At 44.9% G+C, this 14,742-nt stretch overlaps 1 protein-coding gene across 2 annotated transcripts in view; it reads right to left on the bottom strand.

Annotated features, from left to right (window-relative positions):
• The window catches only part of PLCH2 (phospholipase C eta 2), a 74,340-nt gene extending 60,114 nt beyond the window's left edge, over positions 1-14,226 (bottom strand). The window contains exon 1 of one of the 2 annotated variants that reach the window (XM_054175954.1): positions 14,115-14,226. In XM_054175954.1, the coding sequence (XP_054031929.1) occupies positions 14,115-14,226 (112 nt within the window). Of the gene's footprint in view, positions 1-4,949; positions 5,185-14,114 lie in introns of those variants that run through there. The other variant, XM_054175956.1, reaches the window with a different exon arrangement.
• Between the last annotated feature and the right edge of the window lie 516 nt (positions 14,227-14,742).

The following is a 14,742-nucleotide window of genomic DNA, read 5'->3' as shown; positions in this document are numbered from 1 at the left end:
CCCCTCAGCTGTATTTTTTGGTCCTCAGGTGCCAGCTACTGCCCTGCTCAGCGAATGTGCTCCGTCCCTCTTCAGGCTTTAAAAGGCGAGCATCGATAACAGAAGCTGCTGCGGTAACTTCTGCATGCACAGAAGTACCACTTGCTCTGTGCAAAAATATCAGAGGCAGAAATAGACCTGTCTTGCAAAATCTTACCTCGGGGTTGGTCTTTCACAGATGGGCTTTAAGTTAGAAATGGAAGAGACTCAAGGATGAAACTCAAATTCCTGTCCAAGAAGCAATCAGTTTGCCAAACTCTTACTTTGGTTTACCTCCTGGAAGGAACTAAAGCCATGAAACAAAAGCAGGGTAGCAGAGAGAGATAAAACATATGGGAACAGATATTTTTGTTCCCAAATTCCCTAGTTGGTTGTTTGGGTTTTTTTAACAGTTATATTTATTCTACTCCTATTACAAGCCTCAATTCAAGCACTGTAACCACTCTGTTTGCTTAGATCATCTCACTGCTTCTATCAGAACCATCAGTGGACAGTGTTGCCAGAGAGAACTGGGAAAAGAATTGGGCAGGTTGATTTCTGCAAAGAGCAGTGCCCCAAATAAAGCTTGCCTTTTGAATTCAAATGGTGCCTCATCAGAATAAGTACTGACTTAAAGAGCACATGAAACAGTAATGCTATTACTATAGAAAGAGTAATACACATTAAGTAACTCAGACTATCTATTCCTATCTAGAACCTTCTATGAGATGCTTCAAACCAAACCCCAAACCTGCGTGTTCTGTTCCAAGCCTGATGCAGCAGCTCTATTAGAACATCCTACAAGACTTCATGTGTAATCTGACATGAAAACCCAAAAGAATTCAACTTGACAAAACATTTCACATTTGGTAAAAGTCCACAGAGCCAAAGAAAGTGATTCCATTCAAGTCACTCCAGACAGCTCTGCTTTAGATGTTTACTCCAAAATCCTTCTGGATCTGCTTGGAGCCTTGAAGTGAGCAGAAGTTGGTCTTTTCAAGTACCTCCTGACTGGAGACAGAAAAATCTCCATAAACATAAACTAAAATCCAGCAGAGTAAATAAGAGGGTTCAACAAACATGAGTCTAGGATTGTCACACTGGGGCTGTCCTACAACTGTCTCAGAGATGCTGTAATGCAGAGCTTAAGAGCTCACTCCGAGTTAAGTCTCTCCATACCCATCCCTGCGTGCCACTGCTGACTCAGAGCTGCTGTCATCCCTTTTAGCTACCAATGAAACAGAAGCACAGAGTTCCATCTAGGCACTCTGAGTACCCAAATACAAACCAGCCTGCTTGCAGCAGCTTCACTGCTCTTAAGTGATATCCTGTGTCCACTTCAGGTTTGATCTGCCCTCCCAGACACAGCCCTTAGAAAAGCCCAGGATTTGTTACTAAAACTGAGCTTAGAGGCACCCAGTGGTCCTGCTGCACGACAAACCCCTAACTCTTTCTTTAAGGGAAACCCCTGCCCCCAGCAACCCAGAAGATTTAGTCTGGCCTCACTGTCAAGGCCCTGGTTTGTTCCTTCCCAGTAATGAATTATGAATGCCCCCCCCCCCCCAACAGGCCTCTCGTACTCAAATCACCAACTAAATAATGCATGGAAAAAATGAAGAGCCTCCTCTGAAGGGAGAGAGCTGGGGGGGACTCAACTTTGAATCGTGTGCTACAGCAGCAAGCATCAAAGCTTTGCCATCAGGTTTGACCCCAGCTGGGGTTTATTTTTTGAACAGGGTTAGAACTAACCTCTAATGAATGTGAATGGCTGAACAGCAGGGGCACGGCCTGAAAGAGCCTGCCCAGAATGAAAGCCCAAAGGAAGGAACTTGCTAGAAGCACCTGGCTATCAAAGGTCTTCACTGTCTGGTATCAGGCTGAACTGGGACAGGAGGTCACAGGCAAAGTGGTAATTTTCACCAACACAGAAAATGTTCAGGTTCAAGAGAAATGATGCAAGGTGGAGATAGGAAGTCTGCAAATAAAGCAAAAGGTGAAGCAGGGCTGATCAAGGAAGTTTCTAAGCATGTAATGAGCTCAGGATGATAGAAAATGAGAATAAAGGCAAGTGACAACCCTTGGTAATATTCACCTAATTAAACCACAGCCACAGAGCTACACCCAGCAAGACCATAAACTTTGTTATTCTTAGTAGTTCATTATGAGGCAAATTTATAAACACATGCAAATAACTCCTAGTTTGTTATGCAGAGATCTTACTGCTGCTCCAGGCAAAAAGCATCTGCATTAAAATATATCTGCAAGGCTGTATTTCAAAACAATACCTTTGGAAAGGGGGGGAAGGGAATCAGCATACTCCTGTGTCTCCTTATAAGACAACCTGCAACATCCAATGGGGATTTGTTAGGGCAAAGCTGGAATGAATTTGGAATGAATCAAAGGTTCACAACAGTCTCTGATGCATTACTAAAGGTACTTCACCATCAGCTGGCCTGTCAAATCCCCTACCAACATCACACAGACCAGAAAGATTTCCTTCTTCATCCACTCCAAGAGCAGTCAGGATTCACCTTCTCTGCAAGCACCCATCAGCAACAGAAAGCTGTGCTTACATTACCTCCTTGGTTTCTCCTCTCACCTTCTTCCCTTGTACATCCTATGCTCCAGACCCAAGCATCTAACCAAGTGCTGCTGGGGCCTCAAGCTGGAAACATCACTCATCTGTTGGGGAATCATACCAGTATTCAATGTGGCCTCAGAAGTGATGCTCAAGAGGGAATAATCACCTCCCCTGACCCCCCAGTCCCTCGCCAAAGCTGCTGCAGGGGCAGCTGATCCTAAGTGCCACAGGAATGTGCTGCTGACCCAGACAAGACATCACACCACAGAAGGAAAAGCTCTCTCAAATTCAGCAGGCTTTGAATCAGCCCTGACAAGTGGTCAGGGGCAGGAAGAGAAGCAGAGAATGGCTCATCTCCAGACTGCTCCAGCTTCACAGAAGCTGGACATTCACCTTTCATAATTTCACACAAGAATTCAGTGCAAAATCCACTGCAGCAATTTGGACATTAAAAGCAGTGCCAACACTGGCTAGTGTCTTGCAGGCAGCTGCCAAAGCCTTTTCAGGGTCTTACCCACCAAGAGCACCAGCATCTCCTGTTCAGGTGCAGCACAAAGGTAAGAGCTATTTCTCCATTACAAAGCCAGTGGAACAATCTGTCTCTGCATAGTCTCCAAACGACACACTTACACTGCGTGTTTCACAACAACACAGTAGCATGGGACCTTCTTAACTCCCCCACACAGATAGTTTTATTGCTGCCTCAAACTTTGCTCTGATTGAAGTGGGCAATCTGCACAGCTTGGATGTTACTTGAAGCCAGTCAGCAACTTTTAGTGAGAAGTAAAGAGCAAAGTGCACACAGCACAATCAAACCACCTGAACTCACAACAGGAAAGAAAATCAGGTTCAAAGCCAGACAGTAAAGAACCCAGCCCAGCCTCTCTGGTGATAGCTACTGGCAAAGTCACTCTGACACCAGGACTGCATTTACAGGACATCATGGCCACGACACACAATGCAGAGAACACAGACTTTAGCCCTATCCTACCTGTCTGTAGGAAGATTGAATCCAACACCTGGTACTTGCACTACTAGAAAAAGCACTTCCAGTGGAGGATTAATCACAAGCATCTCAATATTCTGTAGCAAATGCATGCTAGGAGAGTGGGGAAGGTTATATAAAGCCCACAGAGACAAGAAAAATGCAAGAATAGAACTGTTCTGCTGGAAAAGCATCCCTAAGGTCACCATTTCTGTGGGCACAGAAAGAAAGACCAAGAAAGGAGCACTGCACCCTGCAAGACAGTTAAGTGGCTGTTCAGCAGAGCTTGGAATGAGCTTCTATCTCCCCATTTCACATTTTCTGAGGAGCTGGCTTGCACAGCACCTGAATACCTGCAGGTGCTGTTAGCAGTGAGATGTATTCCCTGTGTTAACTGTAATTTACTTGTCAGTCATTTACTTGACTAATTACCTGCTCAAAATGGCTCATCAGGCAGGGTACCTGAAGTGTTACAACCATCACTACAGATGTGATAGCTTTACCCTCAAACAGAACAACGATACAAGCAGCAGCAGCAGCACCCCCTCAACAAATATGCTTTGTCATAAACCACACAACTGACACATGCATGCACAGCCTCAGCACACAACACTGCAGGACACATCGGAGAGCTAAACATCTTAATGGCTTCAATGAACTGTGCACCACAGCCAAAGAGAAGAGCGGCTGCACAATCAGACCTGATCAGCATAAGCTGCAAGAGTAGAACTGTGTAATCAAGGAGAGAAGGCAGAGACCTCAGAACTGTTAGCATAAATGATTCTGTTCCAGGTAGCAGTGACTAATGAGATTAAGAAATGATGCACAGAGTTTAGCACACTGCACGGTGGAGTGGTCCCTCTGATTTAAAAGCCAACCTTCATCTCCTCCCTCAGCAAAGTTTGCAAGGTACACTTCAAGGTAATGCCTACAGCTCATGAAACTGCTCTGGAGTAAACAAATTTGTTGGAGAATTAGGAACTGCTCTATCTTTAGCATTACCATTTCCCTGAAGCAGTTACACATTTTACTTACAGTAAGTGGATTGGATTTTCATTTACTTAACAGTCTTTCTATTCCTCTGGATACCCTGGCCATCATTAATAAAACATGCCTGCTTGGAGGTAAGAGAGCTTGTGGAACGATGCTGTGCTGATAAGCTCTAAAAAAATACTATTGTCCTTTAAATAACCAGAGCCAAACAGCTACATAAACACCTCTGAACAAGTGATGGGGAAAAGAAAGGAAGAGTAATGTGATGCTATCAAAGTGCTGCTACCAACCAAGCGTGCCCATAAGCACGAGCAGCATCCATCCCCCAGCCAGAATTGCAGTCTAAAGAGTAGAAAGAATAAATCCACCTACTGTGCTGCGGGGGGCTTCCTACATCCATTGTCTTGCAGAAATGGGAAGAGATTTTTTTTCCAAGTGCCTACATCAGGATGCAAAAATACTCAGCATTTCCCCTCCGTCTTGCTCCCTCTTCTGCAAGTCCCTCTTGCTGTTCGTGTGAGAAGGCAGTTTAAATTTCATCCCATCTCTGAGCTCAGGCACTGAGGAATCACTGTCAGTTTCCCGATGGCAGAGCTCCTGTACTGTACACAGCACCCGAGGAAGCGGGGGAGAGAGCAGAGGTAGGATTTGATCTAAACTACTTTTTGCTAGAACAATTAACTCTTTGTTGACTGACAGCCCCTTCCTGGGATCTCGAGTGGCAGTGGACACTGAAATGTCATGCCTCTGAGGCAAGAGGGGATTCTTTCTGACAGCTGTTTAATGCTCATGTTCCTCCTTTTAAGATTTCCTCTGCTTTTCTCTTCCACTGCTTATCAAGGAACTGCAGCCAGACACTGCCACAGCCATGATTTCTTACAGCCATACCTGGTGCCCCTTTTCAGCTATGCCAGCGTGATAAAGGATCACAAATCCTGTGAACTCCCTAAGCTTACTTTGATCTCCAGTCACCAATGGCATCTACAACTTCTGGAGGTCTCTAGCAGATTTATTCTCCACCAGCTAATGACTGCTGCTTCTTCAGGGGGGGTATTTAAAACCTCTGATCCCAAACATCCAAAATAACAGAATAAAATAATTTGCAAAGGAAACAAATTCTCTGTCTCCAGAAAAAAACGAGATGTGGATGGAGCTGTAGACACCAGCTTCATCCCCAAACAGAGGCTTTCAAGGCAGAAAAGGAGGATCCTGCTCCACTTTCCTCAATCACTTGCTCTAATAAAAACCCCACAGTTCAGCACCACCACCCCAGAGCCAGCCCAGGATAACTGCCCAGGACTGCAAAGGTTTTCACAAATGGCTTTTCCTGGGAGTCCCAGATGCTCTCTAGATGTTTGCATCCCTTAGGAGAGAGTCTTAACTTTTTCATCCCTGCCTCAGAGTGAAACTTCTCTGATGCAAATGTTTACCTCAAGCTGCATGAGAAAACCAAGTCAGCAGAACTAGATTTTCCTAAGGAGCCATTTTCCTCTGGAAGCCAGCATGCTGATTAAGGGCAAAGGGGTTCCTCCCCCCTTCAAACAGGACAGGCAGCAACACAATGGCATCATGAAATGCCAAAACATGTTCTAATGTATTCAGATCCTTGGTGAGCTAAAGCTCCTACCATCCTCTTCATGGCACTCTTCTCTCTCATCTATGAGAACACTACTCAGGCATTCTTCCAGAAATGAGAGATGACAAAACAAGGGACACACATTTGCTGGTAGAACTTCTCATCATTAGAGGTAATAGCTGCTCTCAGCAGCAGCTACACACACTCGGAAGGATCTCTTACTCAGAAAGCTCTCTTTAACCATTTAAGATATTTTAGGCTTAATAGTACTGAACCTCAGGCATTCAAAGCAGCATTGTTGTTCCCTGTCATTGCAAGCATGATCCTTGAGACTCATTCTGATCACTGGCTGAGGAGTGTCTCAAACTGAGAAAACAAGAATTAACAAAAACATAACCCCTTGCCAAAAGTCTCATTCCCTCTTCTCTATAAACCATCCACACCTCTTCCATTTAGTGCAGAGCATTTTCAGCAGAAAAGGTCCAGGACAGAACAATTTCCTTTCATGTTGGCTGCTCAGGTTTAACTCCTGGTTTGGATGTCTGAGATCCTGAGTTCACAAGGAGAGCATTTTAATTTTTTCCACTATCTGGCCAGCAATGCAGCTGAAGAAGCCTGGATTTGCCTAGGGGACAGCAGCAGCCATGCATAAAGTGGTTCCTCATAGTTAATTAAATGTAGAAACCCACTATGATTGGCTTCAGAAGACAACCAAAGTTATTTGCCCTCTCAAGACACAAAGCATTCCTCCCTCTGATGAAGTATTTAACCTCAGATCAAACTGACAGATAAGATTCTGATGTGAATAAAGACAGAAAGAAGCCCATGTGTAGATGGAGGGCATTTGAATGTTTAGGGAGGTAAGCAATATCTTATGCCAGGCAGGTTTCACAGCACCCCAGGGGCAGGGATGGCTTGGATTTTAAAAGGGCCACTTGCCAAACTCCCAATGCTAACCAAGCAAGACAGCAGTCCATGCTGCAGGCCACAGTGGCCAAGTCTCTTGGTTGTATCTGCACTGAGGGATTTTCAGGAGGATTAACTTGACCAGGACTACCAGCAGATAAAAAGAATGTATTTGGGAGAAGATACATGAGAGAGACACACAGTTTACATTTACAGTGCTCACAGGAGCAGCATCTTTCTGAGCTGGTTTGATTGACAGCCTTATTGACAGCCTTATTCACAGCTAATGGCTGTAGCTTCAAAACTTCCCACATAATGCCAATATAGCTGAATTTTGGTAAAGAACACTGGATTTCCCTCCCTCCCCTCTCTGACAAACACACAGGCTCAGTGCCCAGCCAAATGAATGAAAGGAACATATTTTTCTCCTCACAGCATTAAGAAGTATTTTTGATTGTTCCAGCACTGGTTCAATCAATCCAGAACTTGCTTCACTACCTCTAAACACACTGCACTCATCCTAACCATCTGACTGAGCACTAGTTTGCCTTATTTTACTAGTTTCTAAGAATCAACCTGGAAAGGAACGTAGCCTCCCTGCTTCCAGGTACTCACACACATCAAGACCTCTGCTTCTGCCTTGCAACTAGCAGCAGTTCAGAGGGAACACAGCAGCAATTGCCTTAGGTAATAACCATCAAGTGATGGCAGGTAGGAGAGCTCCAGGAATAACAGTCCTCTGACAGAACTGGTTCTGGGGCAGCATAAAGCTTTCCAGACCTGCCTTCTAGAGGGCTGAAGGGAACGTTTGAAGGCTGTGGGAAGAGGAGCACACATGCAGGGCTGTCTTCTGTGACCTCTCTCTTTCTTGCACAGCCCTGGTCATGGATGGCAGAAGAGCCATATTTCTGCATCCTGTTTTTGTCACTGTGGTGTTCACAAGAACTGTTTAATAACCGTGGAAGATACATACAGAGAGATATAAAACATAACTTCTTGTTCCAAAGCCTCCCCCCACTCCTTTTCAGTTAATTTGTGCCCATGATGCCAGCTTAGCCTTTGCCAGGCATCCAGTAGATGGCAACCACGATACAGGCAGCTTATTGCCTTGGCAATGTTCTTGTCCCAGGCTCTGGAATGTGTGTGCAAACAGTGCTATTTATTCTGCTTCAAGTGGCCCACTTCCCACTACATACTTCTGAAGTCTTTACAAGCAGCAACAGGTATACAACAGAAAGAGGAAGAAAACTTGAGGGAGGGAGGTTTTGGTAGAGGTGGAAGAAGAAACAGAAGGTAACATTCAGGTGATCCAGTTTCTAATCCAGGTTCATTCATAAAAGCCCTTAGCAGCAGCACACCAAAAATGTAATATGCTTCAGGCTTTACCTCAAAGTAATTCCACTTCTTCCACAAATGACACACAAAGAGATCCATTAGCCTCACAGCAGCAGCTTGGATCAGACAATACTCTGATATTGACAAGGTATTACTCAGTTGTTACAGTCTAAGCCTAAAGTAAAGAGGGGCTTGGTCAGTCTCCTCTCTAAGACTGCTCCAAGGGCAATAAAACTTACTCACAGATTCTACAGACAGCTTTAAATTGGCTGGGAGTAATATGATAGCCTTTAGCCCCTCAGAAAAGACAGTCTGAGTTGAATTTCTGCTCATTAGAAGAACTTAACCCAGCAAACCTGCCATTTTTTACATCTCAGACTGAGGTGACAGGCTGCTGATGCTCAGCTCCAGCAACAAAAAGCTGAAATGCAGATTTCTATCAAGCTCATGCATGGCTGCATCTACACCTGTAACACAGACTGCTATTTCCCTGCCTCAGCACAGAAAGAACATTGATTGTGCAGCAGAGGTCCAGCAGTACCTTTCACCTTGTTTTCACTAGTTAACTGCTGCAGGAGGAGCAGGGCTGCCTTATAAACTGTCTGCCCCTGAACCTCTCCCCTCTTCATTGCAGTCGCATGACTTTGATAGCACACAGCAAAGAAAGGTGAGGTCCACCTGCAATGTTCCTACTGACAGCAGAGAGCAACCAACAAATCAGGACCTCTCTTAACAACCTCTATGGTTCCCATAGCTATTTCTGTCAGCTTCATAGCCTTTCACACATGTGAAACCTAAACCCCACTAAACACAGGTAGTTATTAGTGCTTCAGGATTCTAAGCCAAAAATCACCTTCCAAGGTCAAAGGATGGAGACAAACTGCAGAGCTCTCAGTGCTATTGCAGGTGTCACATTCAATTGTGTTTAGCTCCTAATTTCCATCACATTTTGGTGGGAATGTCTGTGCCTAAATAGGAGGTAGGAGACTAAACACCTTTAGGCACCTTGGCACAGTGTCTCCAAGAGCTCCATTGCAACACACCACTAAAAAACAAACAAATAAGAACCCCAAGCAAACAAAAGCAAGAGAAAAGTGAATCTAGAAAGGCTGACAGGTTTTCATTGCCTGTTGAATCTAGTTGGGCTGAGTGGCTAGGCAGAAAAAGCTCATTTGATCCAAACTTATATCCTTAAGAAAACAAAAACACATTCCTCAAATACAGGAAAACAGAATATGTGAATCACATCAGCTGAAAGACAAGATAGCAGCGTTCAGCACAGGCACAATGAAATGCAAGATCCTCCTACACTGCTTGGTCCACTACTGAAATGTGTCAGCATTTATCCTACAGAAGGATCAGATACAAAGCAGAACAGCAGCATTGCAAGGCCACTCTGTAAACAGGGCAAGGAGATAACAGCTGAGGAAGAATCCAGGCTATGGGGTGCTTGCATTACTCTGAACACAAGCTAGAAGGTTTAGAGATTTGTGTAGCTTGTGTGTCTTGAAAGCACAGATCAAGATGATTAAACAGCACTGAAATAGTCCAGATTTATTCTACTGCAGTCTTGAAATGCTTGGTCAGATGAGTTTTAACTGGGTCATCATGAGCATTAGCAGCCTCAAGAAAGATTGTCCTTCAGTGCAGAGTATCAGAGTGCTCTCAAACCTTTGGCACTGTAAATGGTTCAGACAGAACAGGATTCATTTTTTCTAATTTTGGCACATATGATCTGAAACATTAAAAGATAGGTAAAGCAGCAAATGGATCTCTCAAACAGCCAAAAAAGAACCCAAGTGTTTCACAATCTATCCAGACTTTCCATTTGGTTAAATGTTCCTAATGCTTTCATTAACTTCAACTGTTTCTTCCCCTCAGCCTGTTTCCTCATGCTGGTTTCCCAGTGATTTGATTGTTCAGTTATGTTTTGTTCATAGATCTTAAGCTCTCCCTCTTGTGCACTTCAGCATCAGCTCAAGTCCTTTAATAATAGAATTTCTTTTTGCCTCTGCAGCAAAAAGGAAGAGCAGCAGCAGCTTGCAGTGTTTGTTACACTACAGCTTCATTCCCTGTTCAGGAAAGAAACCTCTAAGCTGGGACTCTGCAAAAGCATCAGGCTTTGGTGTCACAGTTTGTAGTGGTCACTGGGTAGTACCCAGCCAAGCAGAATGACATACTGAAGTTTCAGCACTTGGGACAAACAGTGTCTTTTCAGATTTGATTCAAATTGCACCAACAGAAAACCAAAACCAAACCAGCATCCATTCTCCAGTCCCTTACAGCAAGTGTGGAACTGGTAGGTTGCCCAAGGAGGTTGTAGATGCCTCCCCCCTGGGGCTGTCCAAGGCCAGGTTGGATAAGGCTTTGAGAAGTTGAGTCTAGTTGAGAGGTGTCCCTGTCTATGGCAGGGAGGTTGGAGTAGGTGATCTCCAAGGTCTCTTACAACCTAAACCATTCTATCATTCCAGCAACCACAAAACCTGTTCACATTTGATGTGTAACTGATGGGCAGCTTCACAGTTTAACTCAAGGTGCATTTAGGCTGCTGCTGTCAGTTCATTGTGACTTCTGCATCTGTTCTTGAGCTAAATTTGTATCACAGAATGGTTTGGCTTGGAAGGGACCTTTAAACACCAGCCAGTCCAGCCCCCCTGCAGAAGCACTGCTCCTGGAGACAGGCAGGATGTTAGAGCCACAAGCTGAAGGCCACCTTAAGTACTTCCCCAGGGCTAATCTGAAGCACTACGTATCTAAGCAAACAGGAGGTGCATGTCTGTGCACAGCCCTCTTTCATCAGATCAGCAGAGAGAAGTGAGCCTAGACATGCCAGGACATATTGGAAAAATAGAGCATTACCAAATTTGCCATATACCTCCTCAATTCTGGACTCTCCCAGTGCTGCTGGAATAATGTTGAATCATGCTATACAGCAGAACTCTGTGCAAGCTAATTGCATTCCACTCAGATACCCTTTGCACACAGCAATCTTACTCCTCATCCACACACAGCCTACACAGGAAAGGGGAGGTTTTATTCCAAAGCAAGCAACAAGCTTTGAAAACTCTGTCTCAGCAATTCAGCAAGCTGCAGAGGAATGCTGAGAGTCTCAAGGCATCCAAGATGAATGAGCATGGCACACAAGCAGAGTGTTGGGAGCTGTGATAGTACAAGACCAAATGATCAACTGAGGAGCATCTAAGTGCAGTGGATTTATTCCAGCCAGTGAGTTTGCTCTCTGGCTCCATCCTTTCCTAAATTCTCTTGTAAATATATTTACCCAAATGAGAAAGCTGAAGTGGTAGATTTGACAGTAGAGGCTTGGCAAAGCTGGAATGTCATATTGGCTACTGGGGACAACAGCTCAAGTGTTACCAGCCCTGCTCTGGAGATTGCTTTGCATCTATTACAATACAAGGCAAAATCAGGTCAAAGCTGTCACTGCACTACCCAGCATTTCAACTGAGCCCTTTAAAGAGTTAAGGAGGGAGTTAAGAACCAGCTCCAGTGGGTGTTCTGAACAAGGCTGCACAAGGATTCCTGAGCTGCAGACCAGCTTTTGTCTGGGTTCAGACCCACATGCTGAGGAATGCTGGAGGTGCTGCAGAGGCACAATGGAGACCTCCTCTCCCTCCAGCTATTTCTGCCATTTCTTTGCACTTTGTCCTAGGGACACACAGGCTGACAGAGCTTTATGTATAGCAGTCTACAATGGACAATTCTTGTCCAAGAGGCAATGGATCACAATTCGTCCTGCACGTAAGTAGCTCCCTAAAAGGCAGTTTACATGATACAGCAAGCACTGGAACATTCCATCACACTTCTGCAGTGCAGAAAACACACAAATGATGCAACAGACCTGCTTCACCTCTACATCTCTGCACTGCTCTTTCTCAAATCCCTTGTAAACTGATTTATGAGAGAGAGCTAGGACAAAAAATAGTCCTCATGGTTTGTGTGAGCTGCAGGCGAGAGGCAAGGAGCAATTTTTGTAGAGATTTCTCTTTGTCCACTGTCACTTTATAACAGTAGTATTGAGGCAACCTTCCCCAGAGCAAACAGATCTTTGCAGGCTGAGGAACCACAAGATATGAATGGAACAAGCTATAATTGACTTCCCAATTGGTGGAAGTTTGGCCAAAATGACAAAATTAGTTCCTGTGAGACCCCAGCCAAAAGCTTCAGTGCTCCCTGCTTGACAACCAGAGGCAACAAATAAGAAGCTATTTCAAGCAACTGAGTCCTGTCTTGACTCCATGCAATTCTGATTAAAATCTTGTGCTAAATCAACTTCTTTTTAATTATTATTTTAAATGCAACAAGCCAGCTCCTCCTCCTCCTCCTCCTCTAGATCTCTCCTGCAGCACAAATTCATCTGCCACAGACATCGGTTACACAATTCCCTTCCTCCTACCCAATCTCCAGTCAACACCTGATGTGGAAAATCACATCTGTAATCTCCAGAGCTTCCAAAGAGGAGAGCTCATTTTCCTCTGTGCAAGCTGTCACTCAAAAAAAAGAGCCAGAGCTAACAATAGTTATTCTTTGAGCTCTGTATCTCTCAGCTCAGTTCAGACAACTTCATGGCAGAGAGCCACAACCTGAGGCAGTATAAATCCTGCTCTCATCAACTTCAAGAAAGATTTTCCAGAGTGCTTGAAAGAATCAAGGGGGAAAGTTGCAATCAGTTCTGACACTCTCACCCTATGATAATCATTTACATTTTTTAATATGTGGCCCAAAATATTATGCTTTGGGAAAGAAAGAGGTTGAGTTATTCTTGCTGCTATTATGGCCTTCATGGCATTCTACAGCAATGATTCCTCCCAGTTTTCCCAGCATTTAGCATTCCCTCTGGAATGCACCTGAGGAAGACAAAAGAATATAATACTTAGGAGCTCTTGGTGCTGCTGAATAAATGAGGCTGGCTCAAAGCCACAAAACAGCTGATAGGCAGCTGCAGCAGAACCCCCCAGAAGAAGGATAATGCTAAGGTACAGGGCTACCACTGCTTCTTGCTTATTAGCAGTAATTGCTTTGACAAGAAAATAATTGTTTGTCTCACAAAGATCCAGCACAGCTCACTGCCACCTTAAGGGGAAGCCAGCAGACAACCATGAGCTCTAGCAGAGCTGCACAGAGAAGTCTGCCATTCTTTCCATAAGTCCACATCCCCTCTCAAATCCACTCTTAAGGGCATGATTTCAATCCAAAGACTCCTAGGTTAAGATCAATGACCAACAGGAGATGCTTCAGAGATCTAAGCGGGGGAAACACTTGCAATGTGGTTTGTGTCCAGTTCTGGGGCCCTCAGTTCAAGAAGGAGCTCGGAGAACTGGTTGGAAGGGTCCAGCACAGAGCCATAAAGCTGCTGAAGGCAGTGGAACATCTCCCTGTGAGGACAGGCTGAGGGAGCTGGGGCTTGGAGCAGAGGAGCCTGAGGGCTGCCCTCACTGCTCTTGATAAAGATGTGCAGGGCTGGAGCCAGGCTCTGCTCAGGGATGTCCAAGGACAGGTCAGAGGGCACTGGGGGCAAGCTGGAACAGAAGGAAAAACTTTTTCCCTGCGAGTGTGCTGGAACCCTGAAGCAGGCTGCCTAGAGAGGTTCTGGAGTCTCCTTGTCTAGAGGCATTCAAAACCCACCTGGATGTGTTCTGCGTGAAAATGAAGTATTTGCAACCCCAAATTGCTAAACGACAGGATGGCAACCTTCCACTTACCTACTGTGATAATGTTTGCAGAGAGGAAATGAAAACAGTTTCCATCATGGAGCATGGGGTCTTCTCTTAGTGTCAAATCTCCTGCCAGAGATTTTGGAGAAGTCAGAGCCATCTCAGGCTTTCAGAGCAGCCCAACAACCACGCTCGCTCCAAGTCAAACAAAGTCTTTCAGGCCAGATGTCTGTGGAAGGATTCAGTCAAGCAGTGAAAGCATCTGAGAAAAATGAAGGCTTTCAGGATGTTGCTGGCTTACTTCCAAAGCCACAGCCAGGGCCTTCTCTGGAGTTCCACATCCAGGAGACTGTCCTGGTTTAATCCTCCTGACACATATTCCATGCATCGAAGACCAGAATTGGTGGTATCGGTGTGGAGAAGAACTAGCCCTGGGCTGACAGGAAGGAGGTGATGGCCAGCAGCACGATGGTTACAGGTACTCAGTGTATCTTCTCAGGGTCTCTGGCATGTTGAAGACCTGGAGAAGACATTCTTTTTAATGGTGGAAGTTGCTTTAACTGTTTATTCTGTCTGTTATACAGGATTCACTACAGAGACACAGCTAGATGACATACAACGGACTAACCTCAGTAGCTGCTCCTACCCAGACAGTTCCTCAGATAACATAAGGCAC

The sequence above is a fragment of the Dryobates pubescens genome, chromosome 33 (genome assembly GCF_014839835.1).
Source record: "Dryobates pubescens isolate bDryPub1 chromosome 33, bDryPub1.pri, whole genome shotgun sequence".
Lineage (NCBI taxonomy): Eukaryota > Metazoa > Chordata > Aves > Piciformes > Picidae > Dryobates > Dryobates pubescens.
Note: the sequence above shows the minus strand (reverse complement) of the source record. Positions and strands in the feature narration are given on the sequence as shown.